Raw genomic sequence first — 17,474 nt, 5'->3', positions numbered from 1 at the left:
CCCACCCCATGCTAATTTTCTAGCTAGAACCAAAGGCCCTTGCAGAAAATTTTCACAGGGGAAGGGCAGGGGAAAGTCAGAAGCCGGAAAGAAACAACAGAAATCTCGTGTGGGTTTTTGATGGAGCTGCTGTACACAGTTTGTGGTGGTGGTTTCTAATGCCTGCTGATGATTAGGGAGAGAGAGAGCCTTGGTTTAGGGGCAGAGCATCTGCTTTGCATCCCAGCAGGGTCCCAGCTTCAGTTCCAGCATCTCCGGTTAAAAGAATCAAGTGATGTGAAAGACCCCCAACTTGAGGCCCTGGGACAGCTGGTGTCCATCAGACAATACTGGCCAGTAGAAGAAGAGGAGGAGGAGTTGGTTTTTATATCCCCCCCTTCGCTACCTGAAGGAGTCTCAGAGTGGCTTACAATGTCCTCCTCTTCCACTCCTCACAACAGACACCCTGTGAGGTAGGTGGGACTGAGAGGTCTCTGAGAGAACTGGGACTGACCCAAGGTCACCCAGCTGGCTGCATGCGGAGGAGGGCGGAATCAAACCGGGTTCTCCAGATTAGAGTCCACTGCTCTTAACCACTATACCAAGCTGGGTGTGTGGTCTGACTCATTATACATCAGTTTCATGTCTTCAACAGGGTATCTAATTGATCACAAACTCCCTGTTGGAGGACAGCCCAAAACTTCAAGGTCTGAGGATGGAGTTAAGTTGGTGAGCTACTGTGGATTGCGTGTCATCAGGCATCAGTCTTCTTCAGCAACAGACAGAAACAGAAGTGTACATTGCTTATCCCTACCCCTGGCTGGCAATGTGGAGCTTCTGGAATTAACCTAGCATGGTGTAAACGGTAGGAGTTTGGCTGGCTGTCCTTGCTTGGTCGCCAGAACAAACCCCCCTTTGCTGGCTGCATTTAGGCCTCAGTTTCCTCCAAACTGACTGCTGCTCTTGGTGTCAAGGGCTTATTTTGTGTGCAGTTGCCCATGGATGTAGCCTGGCCGTGACAACCACAGCCTGCAACCGGGCCATGCAGCTTCACAGAGACTAGTGAATTGGGCCAAAAGCCATTTTGTCCAAAGATTCCCTGCTGCATGGGAGTCTTTGCATCTGCAGTCCTACTGTGGGGCAATTGGTGCTAAGCAGCATGTCCAGGCATAAGTAGAGACCAGGCACATGGCAAATAGGTCCAAGTGACTCAAGCAAGTGAGCCGTCCGCCTAACAGCGGTATCCCTCAATACATTTTGATCTGGAGAAGGGGAGAGCCCTGTCTTGTCTCTCCCGTCTCCCCTTCCATATTCTGGTTATCTGTCTGGCAGACAAAAGTACTGAGATTCTGTGTGCACAGAGTCCAAGATTTGTGCATCAGGGCAAACACAGGATCCCTTCCCTTGCTGCTATCATTCTCCCTCCCATTCTTCTGGAAACCAGGTCTGCCTGTCTGCTTCTGGCCTGAGCTCCATACTCAGGGTGTCTGGGGAAAAGAGAGAGCCCATTCCATTGCTTGTATTACTCAGCAGTGGATGGCTTCCAGGAGCTCAGAGCTTTCTCTCATATGCACACTCCCTAGTAAACTATGGCCCCGGTCACACAGGCAGGAAACTGCAGGGGAGAAGTGTGTCTGTTTGCCCTGGGGCAAACTACTGCACAGTTACTCGATCAGACCTCCCGTGGGGGTCCTGTGGAGGTATCGTGGAGGTTCCATGGCAAGGGAGAGGTGCTGATCACAGGACAAGCCGGCGCGCAACGAAGAAGCGCACGCCGCGGCAAACTGTTTTGTTTTTGTGTGTACACGACGAATGTGCATGCTCTGTTGGGTGCGTGTGCGCATCCACAGAGACGTGGACAAAAAAACACACCTTATTTGCAAGGGGACATGGGCGGGCGCCGGATGCCACCGGAAACGCGATCAGACGCCCGCCCTTGCCCCGCAGTTTCCAGAAACTAGTACCTCCAAGGTACTAGTTTTTTGCCACGCAGTTTCGGCTGGAAGCCTCGGTTGTGCCACGGGAGTGCTACACTTCCCAGATGTGCTGGTGAGATCGCGCCCGGAAACTCCGCCTGTTTTCCATCTCACTTGTGTGGCTTCTGTTCCATGTGACCGCAGCCTATGTAGAGAAAAAGTCTTCTTGATTCCCTGACTGAGAAGCAAAAGGGAATTCCTTGAGTATTTGCATGATTACTGCATGACTCTTACCAGCTGTGATGGTGCAGCTTGTCCCGGGTGGTGGAGGCAGTGGCATGTTGAGGAAGGGTGAGCCCAGTAAGGAGGAGCTTGCTGCCACCACTTTTAGAGGGAGCCATTTAGAAGGGAGGATGGGTGGGCCAGACTCCACAAGGGAGATTCAGGAAGCCCCCTTGACCCAGCCGCCACTCTATTTATCTCTCTTCCCTCTGGGTTGGCAAGCTATTGGGTCAGCTATTTCCTGGGCGGTGGGTTAGTTTTGGGCCTTGTAGTTGCCAACCGCTGTTCCTTACTCTCTTGTGCCTTAGGGTTTCTCTGACTGCAGTACTGTAGACCACAAAAAAGAAAGAACAGTATAACAAAATCATCCGGCTGCTTTTTCACTCACCACTTTAGATTAATACGTTAACTCAGTCAGTTTAGCATTCTGTTCACTTTTCACTTGCAGTTATGGGGAGAACTGAATTGGTGCTATAAATGTATTATGTATAAATAAGGAGAAGTGGATGGGAGCTGTTTCCGTTACGTTTCATATTCTTGCGTGTTGTATCTGCACACAACCTCAGTGTGGCATGGCATTCAGGAAATCCTCCTTTTTGAACAGCTCTCTTAATTTTTCCCACCCTCCCAAAAGGATCTAAGGCATGCTTCCCCCACTCCACCTACGCACCTTTTGACAGTAGCATAAGCCTTTTGTAAGCCAGATCCTGCCTTCCTTGATATATCTTGTTGTTGACGGCTGTGAAAAGTTAATGTACATAAGGAAAACTGTATTAAAGAGTGTCACTTTCATTGTTTTGTGCCCTCTTAAGCAGAATGTGATGTTTGGCCTCCCAAGTGTGTCCAAGGGATACAAAGACATTCCTGTGGGGGAAAAGATGAAATGTCATAACTAAGAGTCGACAGCAGTTCTTTCATCCTAAACTAAGTATGTGGAGCTTAAATGGTCTGACCTTTTAGCAGTCTGTTTGCTTTGCTCTAGGCATAATCTCTGCATTAGAAATAGAAGGGTAACTTCCTAGTCTTGCAGGCAAAGATTCAGAAAACATGTCTGAAGTCGACAACAGTGACAAAAAAAAAGGATTTTAAAGCTTGTGGAATAAAAATACTATTTGGAAACCTGATGATTAGATCACCAGGTTTGTGTTTTGGGCTCCTTCGGAAGTTCTCAGTTGATTTTTGACTGTTGGAGAAAATTTTGGATGGCTGCTCTACCATGGATTAGGAAGAGCAGAAATAGACATGGATGGATTCAGACAATTGCCTGGGCTATAACTGGCACAGGCAGAGCTGAGAGGCTTTTAACAGTCATTGTAAATATATCAGCTTTAAAAAAATGTTGTGTGATTGACAGTATAAATCAAACTAAGCTACACAAAACATCCGAGAGGAGAAGTGGGGGAGGGTGCTCTTCATTTGTGTCCCCCACCCTGTACTTCATCACCTCAATAACGGTTTGAAAGTTGCTCTACTGTATACATCCATTGGCCTAATGGATGGAACTTCCATCTGGATGGAAGTCCAGGGTCACTACACAGAGGCAGGCAATGGCAAAACCACCTCTGTTTGTCTTTTGCCTTAAACACCCTATGGGGTCAACCATAAATCGGCTGCAACTTGAGGGCAGTTTCCACCACCACCAATGGATGTGCACTCCAGTGCATCTGAAGCGCACAAACTTGCAAAAACTTAATCCTGGAATCCAGTTCTGTTAGTCTCTAACATACCAGTGTCTCTTGTTTTATTTTGCTGCTGGAATATTATACAGCCCGCTACACATCAGCATGGTACCGATGTCGCTACCTGAGAGTTTTTACAAAGATTTCCAGTTGCAAGAAGCAGAGATTTATCAGATGAAAGTGGATCCATTTTATATCACAAGGTTTTTAAAAAGACAGTCTTTTTGAGAGAGTTGTAGTGAGAAATCCTTTTTGAATTCTAGCAATAGCGTCTTTTAATATGTGTATTTTAAAAAAACACCCCTTCCCATTAACCCTGCAGGCTGTAAATATCTCTTGTTCACATTCACATGAACAGTATTGGGGTAGTCCTAGAGGCAAGCTGTACTTCACAGCTGACCCTTTTTCAGTTCAGAACAAAAGCTTTATAAATGAGGGCTTCCATAAAAACCTACAAGGGTAAGAAGCACACAACGCTGTCAAATTCATTTATCTACCAGGAACACCATTTTCTCTGGTGGTCTTTTTTCCCCACGAGTCAGCATTTAGGTTGTCAACTTACGGTGATGAATGTGCGATTAACACGGTATCTCTCAGTAGTTCGGAGAAATGCTAAAGTTAAAAGCAAAATGGCTAAGAGTGCAAGCTGTGAGCCAGGAAGCCCCCCAGCTCACATTTCACATCCTGGAGCTGTTATCTGTCTCTCCTATATGCAAATAACAATAACATATTCACACATTACAAAGTACACAGGTTGTGTCTAGATCCCCACTTTGTGTCCAGCATGCCACAGTTTCTTTTGAGTTGTGGGTTCTCCTCAGTTTCTCCATGTGTGGTGCCCAATTAGGATCAGGACCACAGTACACATGGAGAAGGGGCTTCAGCCTCTTCCCCTGTACCATTTTCCTAATTTGAAATCGAATGGGAGGGGGTGCAGTTTGGGGGAACTCACACATGTTCCTTGGGTTGTACTTGAATATCCTGAACAGGACCAATAGCAGTGTATTGTATGCAGAGTGCTTTGCCTGCTCAAAGTCACTAGATATGTGCTAATCATTATTATATTTGAAGCGGTCTTTATATTCTATTAGTTCATAGAAGATCAGCTGGAAATTGGGATAAAACACTGGTGATCTGGCTATCGCTACTCCTCTAGGAGTAGTCTCTCTCTTTCTATCCATTTAGAAAAGAGCAAGAGTCCAGTAGCGCCTTAAAGACTAACAAAATTTGTGGCAGGATATGTGGCACTCACTGGAGAAGACCCTGATGCTGGGAAAGATTGAAGGTCAAAGAAGACGGGGACGGCAAAGGATGAGATGGTTAGACAGTGTCATAGATGCAACGAACATGAAATTGAGCAAACGTCAGAGGACGGCGGAAGACAGGAAGGCCTGGCGTGATCTGGTCCATGGGGTCGCAAAGACTCGGACTCGACTGTGCGACTGAACAACCACAAATGAGTTTTTGTGAGTCACTGCTTACTTCTTCACTTCTTCAGTGACTCACGGAAGCTCATACCCTGCCACAAGTTTTGTTAAGTCTTTAAGGTGCTACTGGACTCGCTCTTTTGTACTGTTACAGACAGACTAACACGGATACCCGCCTTGATCTCTCCATTCAGTAGATCCCCCCCCCCCGCCGTTGCTCCAAGAAGCTCAGAGTGGGAGGCAATCCCATAAAAATGTGACCAGGGACTGGATCAGTTTTCCTCTAGGCATGCACCATTACAAAACCAACTTCAAATGCTTTGCAGCTGGGATGCTGGGGCAGGGGGAAAGATCAGTGGGATTACAGGAACTGGATGTGGGGAGGACTCAATTTGGGCAGTATGTCTAAGGACAGGAAAGAAATCTCTTTGAGAAAAATATCTGCATCACCCAAAATGAAAAATATTCTGCAAAAAAGGAGTAGGCAACTAAATCTAGGAAACACTTTCTTGTATCTTGTTGCAAGTGAGTTGTGGTGGCTAGCTACACATTGTGAGCAAATTGCTCGTAATAGAGCCTTGCAGAAAGCCAGGTAGGAATTTTTAAGCAATGAATGGGGAGGGGGTTTAATTGCTTTCCCTTCCTACTGCTTCCCTATTCTTGCTGCTGTTCAAGTCTTTACAAAGTTAAAACACTGCATCAGGATTCTGTGTTTTGCATTTGCATGTAATGTGTAAATCTTTGCTGCTTTACAGTTCGGACACTGTCGTACATGGTTTTGCTTTACATTTTTGGGCTTGCATGCATCTTAAAACTTCAAGCAGCTTTCAAGGTGCTGGTTTGAGTAGGAAAAAATAGTTTTTCTGGGTCTAAGTTGCACTCATTTGCCTAGCAACCACAGTAGCTTTGAGTCTATGAAATTGTCTTCATTCTCAGATAGAGAATGGTCATTTTCATTGGCTCTGGGACCTTCTCCATGCAAACAGCATGCTCTGCCACTGGAGTATGGGACTTACGGATCACAATGGGAGGTGGTTGGAGGGACCTCTTGTGTCAAAGGGAGGAGCTTACATTTTGCCTGTTTAGAACTATCTAGATATTGGTATGTATGAAATAATGGGTTTTCCTAGGACATGCAAGTGTTTGTTACTTTACCTGCAACAAAGTTCTGCCTAAGCCTGCAACAAAGCTCTTGTTGATTTTCAGTGGGACTAGAATTTCACAGTAATAGACAATCAGAAGGCTGCAAAATAATCCACCATAAGACCACTCAGCGTTGACTTTCCAAGAGCAATCAAGGTTACAGCTATTTTTCTTTTCCATAGACCAGTGTGTCTATTCCAGGCCAAGATCCAAGAATGCTTTGTTCTCTACATCCTGGTGCCAAAGCCCTGGGTTGGAAGCACCGAGGTCTGGCAAAAATCTTGGGCACAACTGGAGCAATTGTTTCCAGGATATTAAATTCTCAGCCCCCAGGAACTGGAGGCTTGTCTCAGGCAGAGAACTGGTTAAATGGTCTCAGAGAACTGTGTGAAATGGTCTGGTGTGCTCACTGTTTGGTGCACATGCCAGGGTTGCCTACCCTCGTCCTAACTTCTTTATCCATATCACTTGCAGACTTCAAGCTGTAAAGATGGCCACTGACTTTGTTTGTTTACAAGGTGATCTATCTCTTAACTGTTAGCCATGACAGCTAGAGGGAGTTCCCACATTCAGAAGTAGCTGACGACCAAACAGGCCACCATCCCTGTTGAGGATACCTACCTGGCCACTGTGAGAAGCAGGATGTTTAATGGACCAGGTGGACTCCTGGCAAGATCCAGGGTGTGGTTCTTACATTTTAAAACTTTGATAGGTGATGTAATATGCTGGAATGATTGGGTCATGTGGCAAGCAATCAAGCCACACAGGAGGATCAAGTCCTGCCCTTTGTTGAGAATCAGGAGGGATCCACATGGGAACTTCTCGTGCTCCCAGGCCACTAAAATGTACATGAGGAGCATGGAAAGGCTGGGGTAAAAGAAGATGAATTGGTATTCGGTTCCTTATACTTGTGTTGTACTTTTCAGGATTGAAAGCCAGCATGGTATAGTGATTGGACAAGGACTGGTGTGACTTTGGTTCATGTCCCAGAGTAAACCTTGGCCAGCTGCTATCTCTGTTTAACCTACCACACAAGGTTGTTAGTACAGACAAAATGAGGGCAGAGAGGGATACTACCTTGAGCTCATTTTGGAGAAGGGATGGGATAAAAATATAATAAATGTGGAAGATGAGAACATATTGCATGCAATGCAAATGCAAGTCCACCCACTGCTCTCTTCAGAACCCCCAGTAGCATTCCCCTGTGGTTGTAGTATCAAGTCAGCAGAATTGCGAAAAAGAAAGAGAGTAAAAATCCTGCTTGGTCTCTTTAAAAAAAAAAAAAAACCCACATAGCAAAAATCTATCCCCTCTTTTTATTTCTCAGTGGAGGAGCTCCACTATTCACCATCCTTGTGACATCACAAGAAATTAATGTAGTCTGAGAAATTACTGTAAAGGGATTCAGAGGACTTTGAAATTAATGGACTATAAAAGAAAGTGACATAAAATGATACTGCGAGCATTAGAAGAAGGGTAAAGTGAGGCAGTGGCAATGGAGAAGCATTGAGTTGGAGATTGATCTTGATTTACAGCCAGAAATGAAAGAATTGTGCTGTGCAGCTAGAGAAAATGGGAGAAGCAAAAAAACAAAAAAGCCCTACTTCTTTCTTCAGCTGTCAAGTTAATAACACTTGTCAGTAAATGAAATGTGAAAGTTACAACCAAACAATATGCCCAGTGTGGCTGCTGTTAAATCTTTGGATGACTAATTAAGAGGCATCTTTTGCTAGGAGGATGGCATGGGGAGGAAACAGTATTGTCTGGTTCTTTATAACTGCATTTGTCAAATGCAGATTTTTGCTGTACAAGATTCTGTTTAGTAACCAAGGTGTAACACCTGGTTCTTGTACATGTGACAAGTGAATACAGTCAGTTAATCTGCTTTTCTACTGCAAGCAGATCTTCTTGATAGTTCTCCCCTTCATGTCAGTGATCTTCTAGTGCCCCTTTTCTCCCCCTTTCCACTAAGTTATTGAGGTACCAGGTATTCGTATTTGTGAATAAAGCCCTTTTACTTACTAGGTTTGTCTTGGCAGATTCTCTGAGTTACACAAAACTCTCCACAAATCCAGTTCAGTCCCAGTGTGGCCTGGATTGTGTGGGCTAATATATGGATCATCTTGCCTTGAGACAGAACTGTAGCTCTTCTCAGGTGTTACAATTTTGGTGTTCAGTGTGATCACGACTTACACACAACCTCAATCCTCCTGATACTTGTGTTTGCCATTTTGAGTGAATAAGGCAATGTGTGTATCTTCCAGCGTTGGTACGTATTTTTGGAATCCCAGTGTACTGAAACTGGAAAATGTGTGCATTGGCTTTTTCACACAAAATGGCAGAAATTGTGAAGCTCATTGGTCTTCGATTGGTGGGTTGTATGGCCCTGTTTTTTTTAAAGGCGTGCCCTAGTGATTTCACATCCAATTTCTTTAGCCTGAGAGAAGACAGACTGAAACAGAGGGAACAAGAAGGATGGTTTGTGCCAGATACATGAGTGAAACTGCCTTCTACTGAGTCAGACCGCTAGTCTGTCAAGGTTAGTCTTGTCTCCTCTGACCGGCAGACATCCTCCAAGGTCTTAGGCTGAGAACTTTCACATCACCTGCTACCTGGGATCAGTGTAGGTAGAAGAAATGTGTAAGCCGATAAATGGAAAAGTTGGGTGTTGTGTCCGAGGTGTAAAGGGAGTTTTGAAACGGAAAACAGTAAAGGCAGCTGAACCAGTGACTTCTTTGCCCCACTTCTAGGATGGATATTTATTTATTTATTTATTTATTTCGATTTATATTCTGCCCTCCCCGCATGGGCAGGCTCAGGGCGGTTTACAACAGGTTAAAGTATGATACAATAAGTACAATAAAACATAGATGCATTAAACAATGCAGTAGTATAAAATTCAGACAAACAATCAAATTTATATACTGTGAAATCCTTTATATTTATAGTAAAAGTATATCTAATCTGATCTCACTTGGCAAGTTTTGTATTTCTTCCAAATACATAGGTTTGGTGAGAAGTTCTGTTGGAATGTTTGCAACCTATTTTTAATAGGTTCCAGACATTAGGAAACACATGTGTTCAGTATAGGTAGGCTCTCCTTTTCCAAGGGTTGGCGCTTCCCTGTGTATTCTGCAGTGACTTCCTTCTCTCCTTGTATGTGTGTCATGTAGCTTGGAGGCTTTTCCAGCCAGTAGTGCACACCATGTGGCTGTTTCCTTTTTTTTTTCTTTCTTTCCATTTTGTAGAAGTTACGCAAGGCAGGATATGAATTAGACCGGAGGAAGTGACATGACCTGCGGTCATAATTTAAGAAGGCATCTATCATTAACAGTTTTGAAAGAGGAGCTTCTGAAACTATGTAGGAGCACATGTCAGGAGGGAGGTGGTGATCATCCTGTCAGATACTGAGGAGGGAATGTTTTCAGCGCAGTCAACCTGCCTGCCATGGGCTTTCCAAGTATAGACTTCATCTTGCTGTCACCCGTCAGCCCAAATCGAAGTAATGCTGACAGGCAGGTCTGATTAGGCATTCCTTGTTAAGTGAGGGGCGTGGGGGAGTTGTCTTTGTTTTATTGTAGTACAAACATAAAACAACAAAAATGCTGGCAATACTGTAGTGCCTTATAAGAGCTGAGAGGGAGACAGAGGAGACAGCAGTGTTTAGACTGTGTATTTTTCAGATTTTTGCCTGGTTAGGCCTGTGTGTGGTAAGGTTAATAAAGTGTCACCTTAGATAAATAAAGACCAGGGTTGGCAGCTCCGGGGGGGTGTGTGCCTGAAGAGGGCAGAGTTTGGGGAGGGGAGGGACTTCAGTGGAGTATAATGCCATAGTAGAGCCCACCTTCCGAAGTGGCCATTTTCTCCAGGTGAACTGATCTGTTGCCTGGAGATCAGTTGTAATAGCAGGTTCAGCACACAACTTGGCTATGAAAACTGCCTGAGAATGTAGGCCAGTTGCTATTTCCCAGCCTAACCTACCTCACAGGATTGTTGGGGGAGAGAACCATGTATGTTACTCTGAGCAACTGGAGACCTGTGAGAAATGCCTATGAGTGAAGGTGATGTGGCAGAGATTAAAAGGTTAATTCCCCACTTCTTTCTCTAAATGCCTTTGAGAGTCCTTCTGCCACCCCACCCATCAAATCCAGTTCTGGACACAACCTTTAAGTAGTCCAATGCTATTTTGAAAGTACAGACCTCTGTCTCTTACTCATATCCACCTTTTGGAAGTAATTGGGCTCAGTCATGAAATGTCCCATGACTCCAGAGGAATTTTTACCTTGTTTTATTCCTGGTGTGGCTTCAGGAGTGAATAGTTCACAGAAATGACCAGATACGTGGAAACTATTACTGAGGTGCTGCCCACTCCTGATCTAATATTGTGCTTTATTTATTTGACAAGTTAGAGGATAATTTTTGACATCTGTTTAGGGGGGAAATGATGGTTAGTTACACTTTCTTGTGATGAAGCCCTGGAGCAGAAGAATGTTGGGGACTAAAGCACAAGCTGATGGTTTGGTTTGTACCGAGGCACTGGAATGGTAGGATATGGTTACACTTGTTCTCTGAACAAAGAGCAGTCATTCAGTCTAGCAACAACTTCAGCAGGTGAAGTACTGTACTCATCTTCTTCAGTGCACTGGGTAAACTCCCCTTGTTTGCTTTTCATCTACCCCTGTGTAGATGAAATCCTCTTATATTGGTGGAGCTGCTGCTGTTTGAGAGAGTGAGAAGGGAAGAAACAAACAGGGAAACAAATAGACAACCAAAACAAATCTGGGCTGTCACAGCGCTGCTGAACTGACTCTGGCAGATCTGAGGTTGTGAGCCATGGTCCAAAGGACCAAGAATTTTTTGTCTGGTGCCTCTGTCCCCACCCAGGCTAAATACCATGGCAAAATAGACATGGAATACTCTTTGCAGGCTTTCTTGACAGTTACGCAGCCCAAATCATATCAGCTATGCCACTAGGGATTCTTCATGCCAGTGTCGTTCCGTAGATTCCGTACATGCAAATGTGAACTACCCCTCAAAGATTGGTGCCTTCCTGCAATAACAAGAGTGATGCTGTCCAGGGAAACTGTTGTCCAGCAGTTATAGCACATCATGGTTGTCTGGTAGCAGGTATAAACATATGAGGAACCTTGTTGTAACCTGGAGTCCGTGATGGGTAAAGCCACATGGCATCCATCCAGGTAAAGGAATAGACTACTGAGCAGCAAACTCCCCATAACCAGAGAACTACCTCGTAAACTATATTCTGACAGGTAATTATTCTGTTGCTCCAGATCAGATATCTGAAGAAGCTTTTGAGTGTTATGACAGAAAGTGGTCTAGAAATATTTTAAATAAATAAAGCAAGAGAACAATAAAATATGTTTGCGACTTGGCAAGCAGCCAGAGGATCACTTTATTCTTCTTCTACTTCCCCAGATCTCTTATCTGGGATGCAAGTGAAGTGACATGGTCTGTATTACCTTGCAAAACAGTGAAGACCATCTTGCCATATATCTGCTCTCAATATGTGGTAAAGTCACCATTTGGAGAAATAATTCTGAACACTCAAGTTGCCAATGGTTGGCAGATTCAGCATGTCGTAGTTTACTTGTGTCTCTGGCCTTGGCTGATCAGTTTACCAAATACGTGCATGCACACGGTGGCATGTTAAAATGGTAGGCTGTATTCATCTTATGATTTGGAAGAATGTGAGATCTGTACCTGTGAGGAAAAATGAATGGAAATGGCAACTGGCATTCTGACCTCTTCTGTGCTTCCGTCTGAGTAAAACAGATCCATCTAACTTTGCAGATGCTTGTAGGATAGGATTAACTTTGTACCCATTAATGAGTTTCTTTTTGATCTGTGTGATTAGAATAGGTTCATTTGTGTGTAGTGGCCAGGTTTGTTAGAAGTCAAACATGTCTTGAAGTGCTGTATAAATAATGAGAAGTAGTGGAAGAGGCTAAAGTCTCCTTACTACTTTTTCCAGGTAACCCAGAGAAAATGATTAGCACATTCTCCTCTTTATAAACTGATTGTGTGTTTGGAAATTATCTCATTCTTGGTAAATAAGAGCACAATGTTAATACGTTTAACACAAAGCAGCAGCATTAATGGCTGATTAATCCTGTTGACACCCAGTCCTGGTTATTAAAATGAGGGCCACGGATAATTGCCTTTTGAAGAGACTGGCAAGTCATCTCAAGTGGCCATGAGAGAGCCATTGTCTGCTGCTCTGAATCTTTACAGAGTGTAGAAAATGTAGCTTCTCTTTCTCTTTTTTGCTGTGATTTCTAGTTTCTAAATGAATTTGATTAGGGAGGATCATCTTTATTTGGGGGAGTTATTGTAGTCTAACAACGCCTTTTTTTTACATTTTGTGAAGTATTTACAAGCCCCCTGAAGGAACAACAGGTTGACTGACGTGGATTACAAAGAACTGTAACATATTAAGATTTAGCCTGTCAGCTGCTGCTTTTGCAGTGTCTGAGACATCTGTGGTTAGGTAGCTGGAAAGATTATAGTCTGTTCAGATACTCGAGACTTTTTGTTTTGCTTCATTTAGAAAGTATGCAGATTATTTCAAATGCTCTGCCTGTAAGGAATGTAAAATAGTGGAGCTGTCTCTGTATGAGCTTTAATACCTCTTGTTGGGTGAGTGTTGCCAGCTTTAGTTTGCAGTTCCATTCAAACATGCTATTGTTCAGAGGGAAAATAATTTCTATAGAATAAATGTTGGCATGTTTACTAGGAGCACACGGAATACAGTGCCATAATTGAAACAGCATTCTGATCTTTTTGGGGTAAGGGGTGGAATCGGTTGTTCGTGCTGGCAAACGTCAGGTATTTGGAGAAATTCTTATATGTAGAATGAGGCCACCATCAGATTTGATACTGTTGGGCATTTGCTGAGGTTCATGCTCTGGTAGAGGGCCTAGTGTCTGTCCGAGACCCACCTTCTGCTATCAGAAATAGATGCACCAGTCCCTCTAGTGCTCTTTCCAACAGGAAATGGGAACTCTCCCTACAACCCCCTGTAATATGATGGGTGCCTCTGGGGTAATTTCCAACTTCTTGTGATGGGAAGGTAGTAGAACACAACTCTTGCAGGCTCTTCTCAGTTCCATCAGTTGCCAAGAGAGCATGAGAGAATAGTATTCTGGTGCCCACACATGAAGATGACTTAAACTCTTAGCCTTGCCACAGGTGCTTAAAAGGATATGAGAACTGTGCTGTGCTTCCTTATCCAGAAGACCGCATATGTACAAAGGAGCAGCACATTTAGCTGGGTGGGCACTTGAAGCCATCAAAACCTGGAGCTTGCCCTGCACAAAAACCATCACTTAATATTGCCCTGCAACAGAAGCAACAAAGATGGGTCTCATCCTCCAAAAACTTCATATACCCCCAGAAGACATAATATACCCCTAGAAGAGCATTACATTCAGCAGATAACTTATTGTGGTCCCCGGCCCATGAGATATCTGGCTGTCCTCAACTAGAGCCAGGGCATTTTCTACCCTGGCTTCAACCTGGTGGAACTCTGCTGAATAACATCTGTGCCATGCAGGACATGATGCAGTTCTGCAAGGCCTGTAAGGCAAAGCTGTTCTGCCAGGCATTTGGTTGTGGATAACGACAGTTCCATATTTCTGGCACTCCTACTCCTTGCCTCCCCATGAGGCAGTGGCACAACTGGAATTTTTAGCATCATCCGTTAAGTTGATTGTTGTGTTTTTACTGTTTTTAACTGCTTTTACTTACGTATTATATTAATTTACTCCATGCTGTACACTACCCTGAGCCCTGTTCTTACAAGGAAGGGTGGTTAAAAATCCAATTTGATAAATAATTAATAATAAATTAATAACCTCTAAAGCAAGATGGCAAAAGGTGGGAAAGAAGGAGGGTGAGAGAAGTAACAGTTATATGGGATGAATCCATGTCCTTAGACCGGTGTGGTTCAGCATAAAGAACTGGGAGCTGAAGTTAGTTCGGTTTAGTTCAGTTCTAGGCCAGTGTCGATAACACACAAATGAAACATCATAGATCTTGGACAATAAACAAAAAATACCATCTTGCAGGGCTATTTTGGGGCAGGAACGCACAGGAACGGAGTTCCGGCTGGCTCCCGAGTTGGCCACGCCCAGCAGGAACTCATTAGCATAACAGGCCACACCCAACAGCAGAAACTCATTAGGACTGGCTACATTAGGGGTGTGTGGCCTAACATGCAAAGGAGTTCCTGCTATTAAAAAGCCATAAACAGAATAAGAAGAAAAAGGTGAATGTGTCTGGATGACGACACTTCTGCGAACATGGGGTGTGTGGCTTAATATGCTAATGAGCTGTGCTTTCAGGGGTGTGTCCTAATAAACAAATGAATTTCTGCTGTTGGGTGTGGCCTGTTATGCTAATGAGTTCCTGCTGGGCTTTTTCTACAAAAAAAAGCCCTGCCATCTTGTATAGACTTGACCCTTTTTAATATTGATTGATTGGATTTTTTTATCCCGCCCTTACCTGCACACAGGGCTCAGAGCAGCTCACAACATATTAAAAATACAAATTGCACAAAGGGGCTGGAGTTGAGATTTTGGGGAGGCGTTTAGTCCATTTTAAATGTAGCTTTGCAGTAACACTATCAATAAATTCAAAATAAGGTTTGTTTCCTTTTTGTGTGTGTGTGTGCTTGATGCATTCCCTTATTTGTTTTGTATGTTTAGAGATTCCAGTAAGATTAATAAAACATTGTTTTCTTTGCAGTTACAGGGATCCATTAAGAGAAAGCTGGAAGATGGCAGTTCCCCAGCCTCCCAAACCATGCCTGATGTCATTTTCTCAAGCGACAACAAGAGACTCTGCCTTGATGATGTCACTCTTTCAATGGGACAAGCAGCCAATCCCGTTTCCTGTCCAGATATGCAGCAGTCACCCTTCTCCACCAATCATGGTGCATCCTCTATAGGAGTGCCAGGTCATGCCATGCTGTTGGAAAATAGTCATATGAATGGTAGCAGTATAGGGTCTCCGTTTTCAGTGCCACCTAACACTGAAGTAGGGCAGAAGGGATCCCTCAGTAGCCAAAATAATATGGGCCATTATGATGAGAAAGGCAGCAACTTACAATCTGTAGACCAGGAACTGCAAGACTTGTTAGAAGAACTGACTAAAATGCCTGAACCTTCTCCCAATGAACTGGACCTCGAGAAGATCTTGGGAAGCAAACCTGAGGAGCCTCTTGGAAGTCTTGGCCACACACAGCCAACCATCAACAACACTCCAAAGTCCTCTTCCCAGACACCGCACTTGGAGAACCATGTGCCCAGCAAAGAGTTTTCTCCAGGGTGTAACCCTCAAAGTGGAGGGTCACCCCAAATGAGACCCTCCTCAGCGGGAGGGATCTATCCAGTTCCACCCCAAAACAAACCTGTTGCACCACCCATTTCATCAGCTGCACCAAGTAAGAACCAGGCTCAGTCTATGCTCTCGGTACATGTATCCAACATGACTAGCTCTAATTGGCATGCACAGCAACTAAAACAACTGGCAGCAAGCAAACAGGTCCCTGCTACCAAGCATCAAGCTCCTAACTGGTCTAATATATCATCCCAAGGCCTCTCTCCCCCTTATCGGCAAGGATCTTCCCCTCACCATCAGCCATTCAGTCCTCAAAATGTCATGGTGTCTAGCATGAGTTCTAATGGCCTGCCAGGAAACAACATTCAAAGTCCTCAGAGCTCCTTGCTTTCGAGCATAACGTCCAACAGCAATCCATCCAGTGGCCCATCTCCTCCTTTTGGTTCTGAGAAGCTTTCCAGTCCTGTTCTCAACCAGCAACCTTTCAGCCCTCCAAATCCCATCCTTTCCAACATGTCTGCCACCAGCATTCCGACCAACAGCATCAAAAGCCCACAGAACAACTTGGTGTCTACAAATACTGGGCCCTCCCCACCATACAGGCCAGAAAAGCTTTCAAGCCCTGCTCTGCACCAGCCCCCATATAGCCCTCAGAGTACCTTGATTCCAAACATAGCCCCTACCAACAATCCCACCAGCATGCAGAGCTCTCTCTTCAAACCGATGGCAGCTCAGTCCAAAAACATGAACCTTATCATGCAGCAGTCCTCCAGTGGCTTGCAGCCAGGCTTGGTAACCGAAGGGCCTGTTGGGCAAGACCAGTTTTCATTCAATAACACAAAGCCACTGTCCCATTTCACGTCGGAATCCACTGCTCCTCAGAAGATGTCACCCATGACTTCAGGCCCTGGGCAGCAATCGCTCATTCACTATCTCCAGCAGCAGCAGCAGCAGCAGCAGCAGCAGCAGCAGCAGCAAGTAGCCACTTCACAGCAGTCCCAGCAAGTCAATAACAGCCCGTTTATTCAGCAGCAGCTGCGGCAGCTAATGCAGCCTTCTCGGATGCAGCGGCACGTGCAGCCATCTCAAACCCGACAGGTAAGAAGAACTTTTCTTCTGCCATATAAGTGCTTTTGGTTCTTTGGTCATGCGCCATTTGTCCGTAACTGTACACGAGACTCCTGATCAAACAAACCTCTTTCTAACCAACATGATATAGTATTGGACTTGGATGCAGGAGATCCAGGTTCAAAGTCTCCATGCTGCCATGGAAACTTGCTGGGTGATGCTGGGCCAGTCTTTCTATTGTTCTCTGACGAGACAGTGATATACACCATCCTGAGCTTCTTGGTGGAAAGCTGGGATAAACATGTGCCAAATAAATATCTGGTACATGAGAGGGGATCAACATTTAGACTGGAACCAAGTGGCAGTGGGTGTCAAAATATGCAGGGGGTTTGTTTGGGGACGGGTGGGTAGGTCAGTCGCTATTTTCATTCAGCCTTTCATTAAAATTAAAATTGGGCAATCGTCTTTCCATGATACATCTTGGTGACAAACAAGAACACAGAAAAAGCAAAAAGCTGAAGATAAGAGCAATAAAACCAACAGCAAGACTGTAGCACAATCGTTCTTCCCCTTGTTTTCAGAAAATGCTGGGGAGGGGAGGGAGACTTTCATGATCTGCC

At 44.5% G+C, this 17,474-nt stretch overlaps 1 protein-coding gene across 1 annotated transcript in view; it reads left to right on the top strand.

The window, feature by feature from the left end:
• The window catches only part of MAMLD1 (mastermind like domain containing 1), a 127,923-nt gene that overhangs the window by 56,114 nt on the left and 54,335 nt on the right, over positions 1-17,474 (top strand). Inside the window, exon 2 of the mRNA XM_015413241.1 lies at positions 15,193-16,884. Coding sequence (XP_015268727.1) covers positions 15,193-16,884 — 1,692 coding nt within the window. The remainder of the gene's footprint in view (positions 1-15,192; positions 16,885-17,474) is intronic.

Source organism: Gekko japonicus, unplaced genomic scaffold (genome assembly GCF_001447785.1).
Source record: "Gekko japonicus isolate JY-2015 unplaced genomic scaffold, Gekko_japonicus_V1.1 scaffold905, whole genome shotgun sequence".
NCBI lineage: Eukaryota > Metazoa > Chordata > Lepidosauria > Squamata > Gekkonidae > Gekko > Gekko japonicus.
The sequence above is the reverse complement of the archived record's forward strand: the minus strand, read 5'-3'. Positions and strand labels throughout refer to the sequence as shown.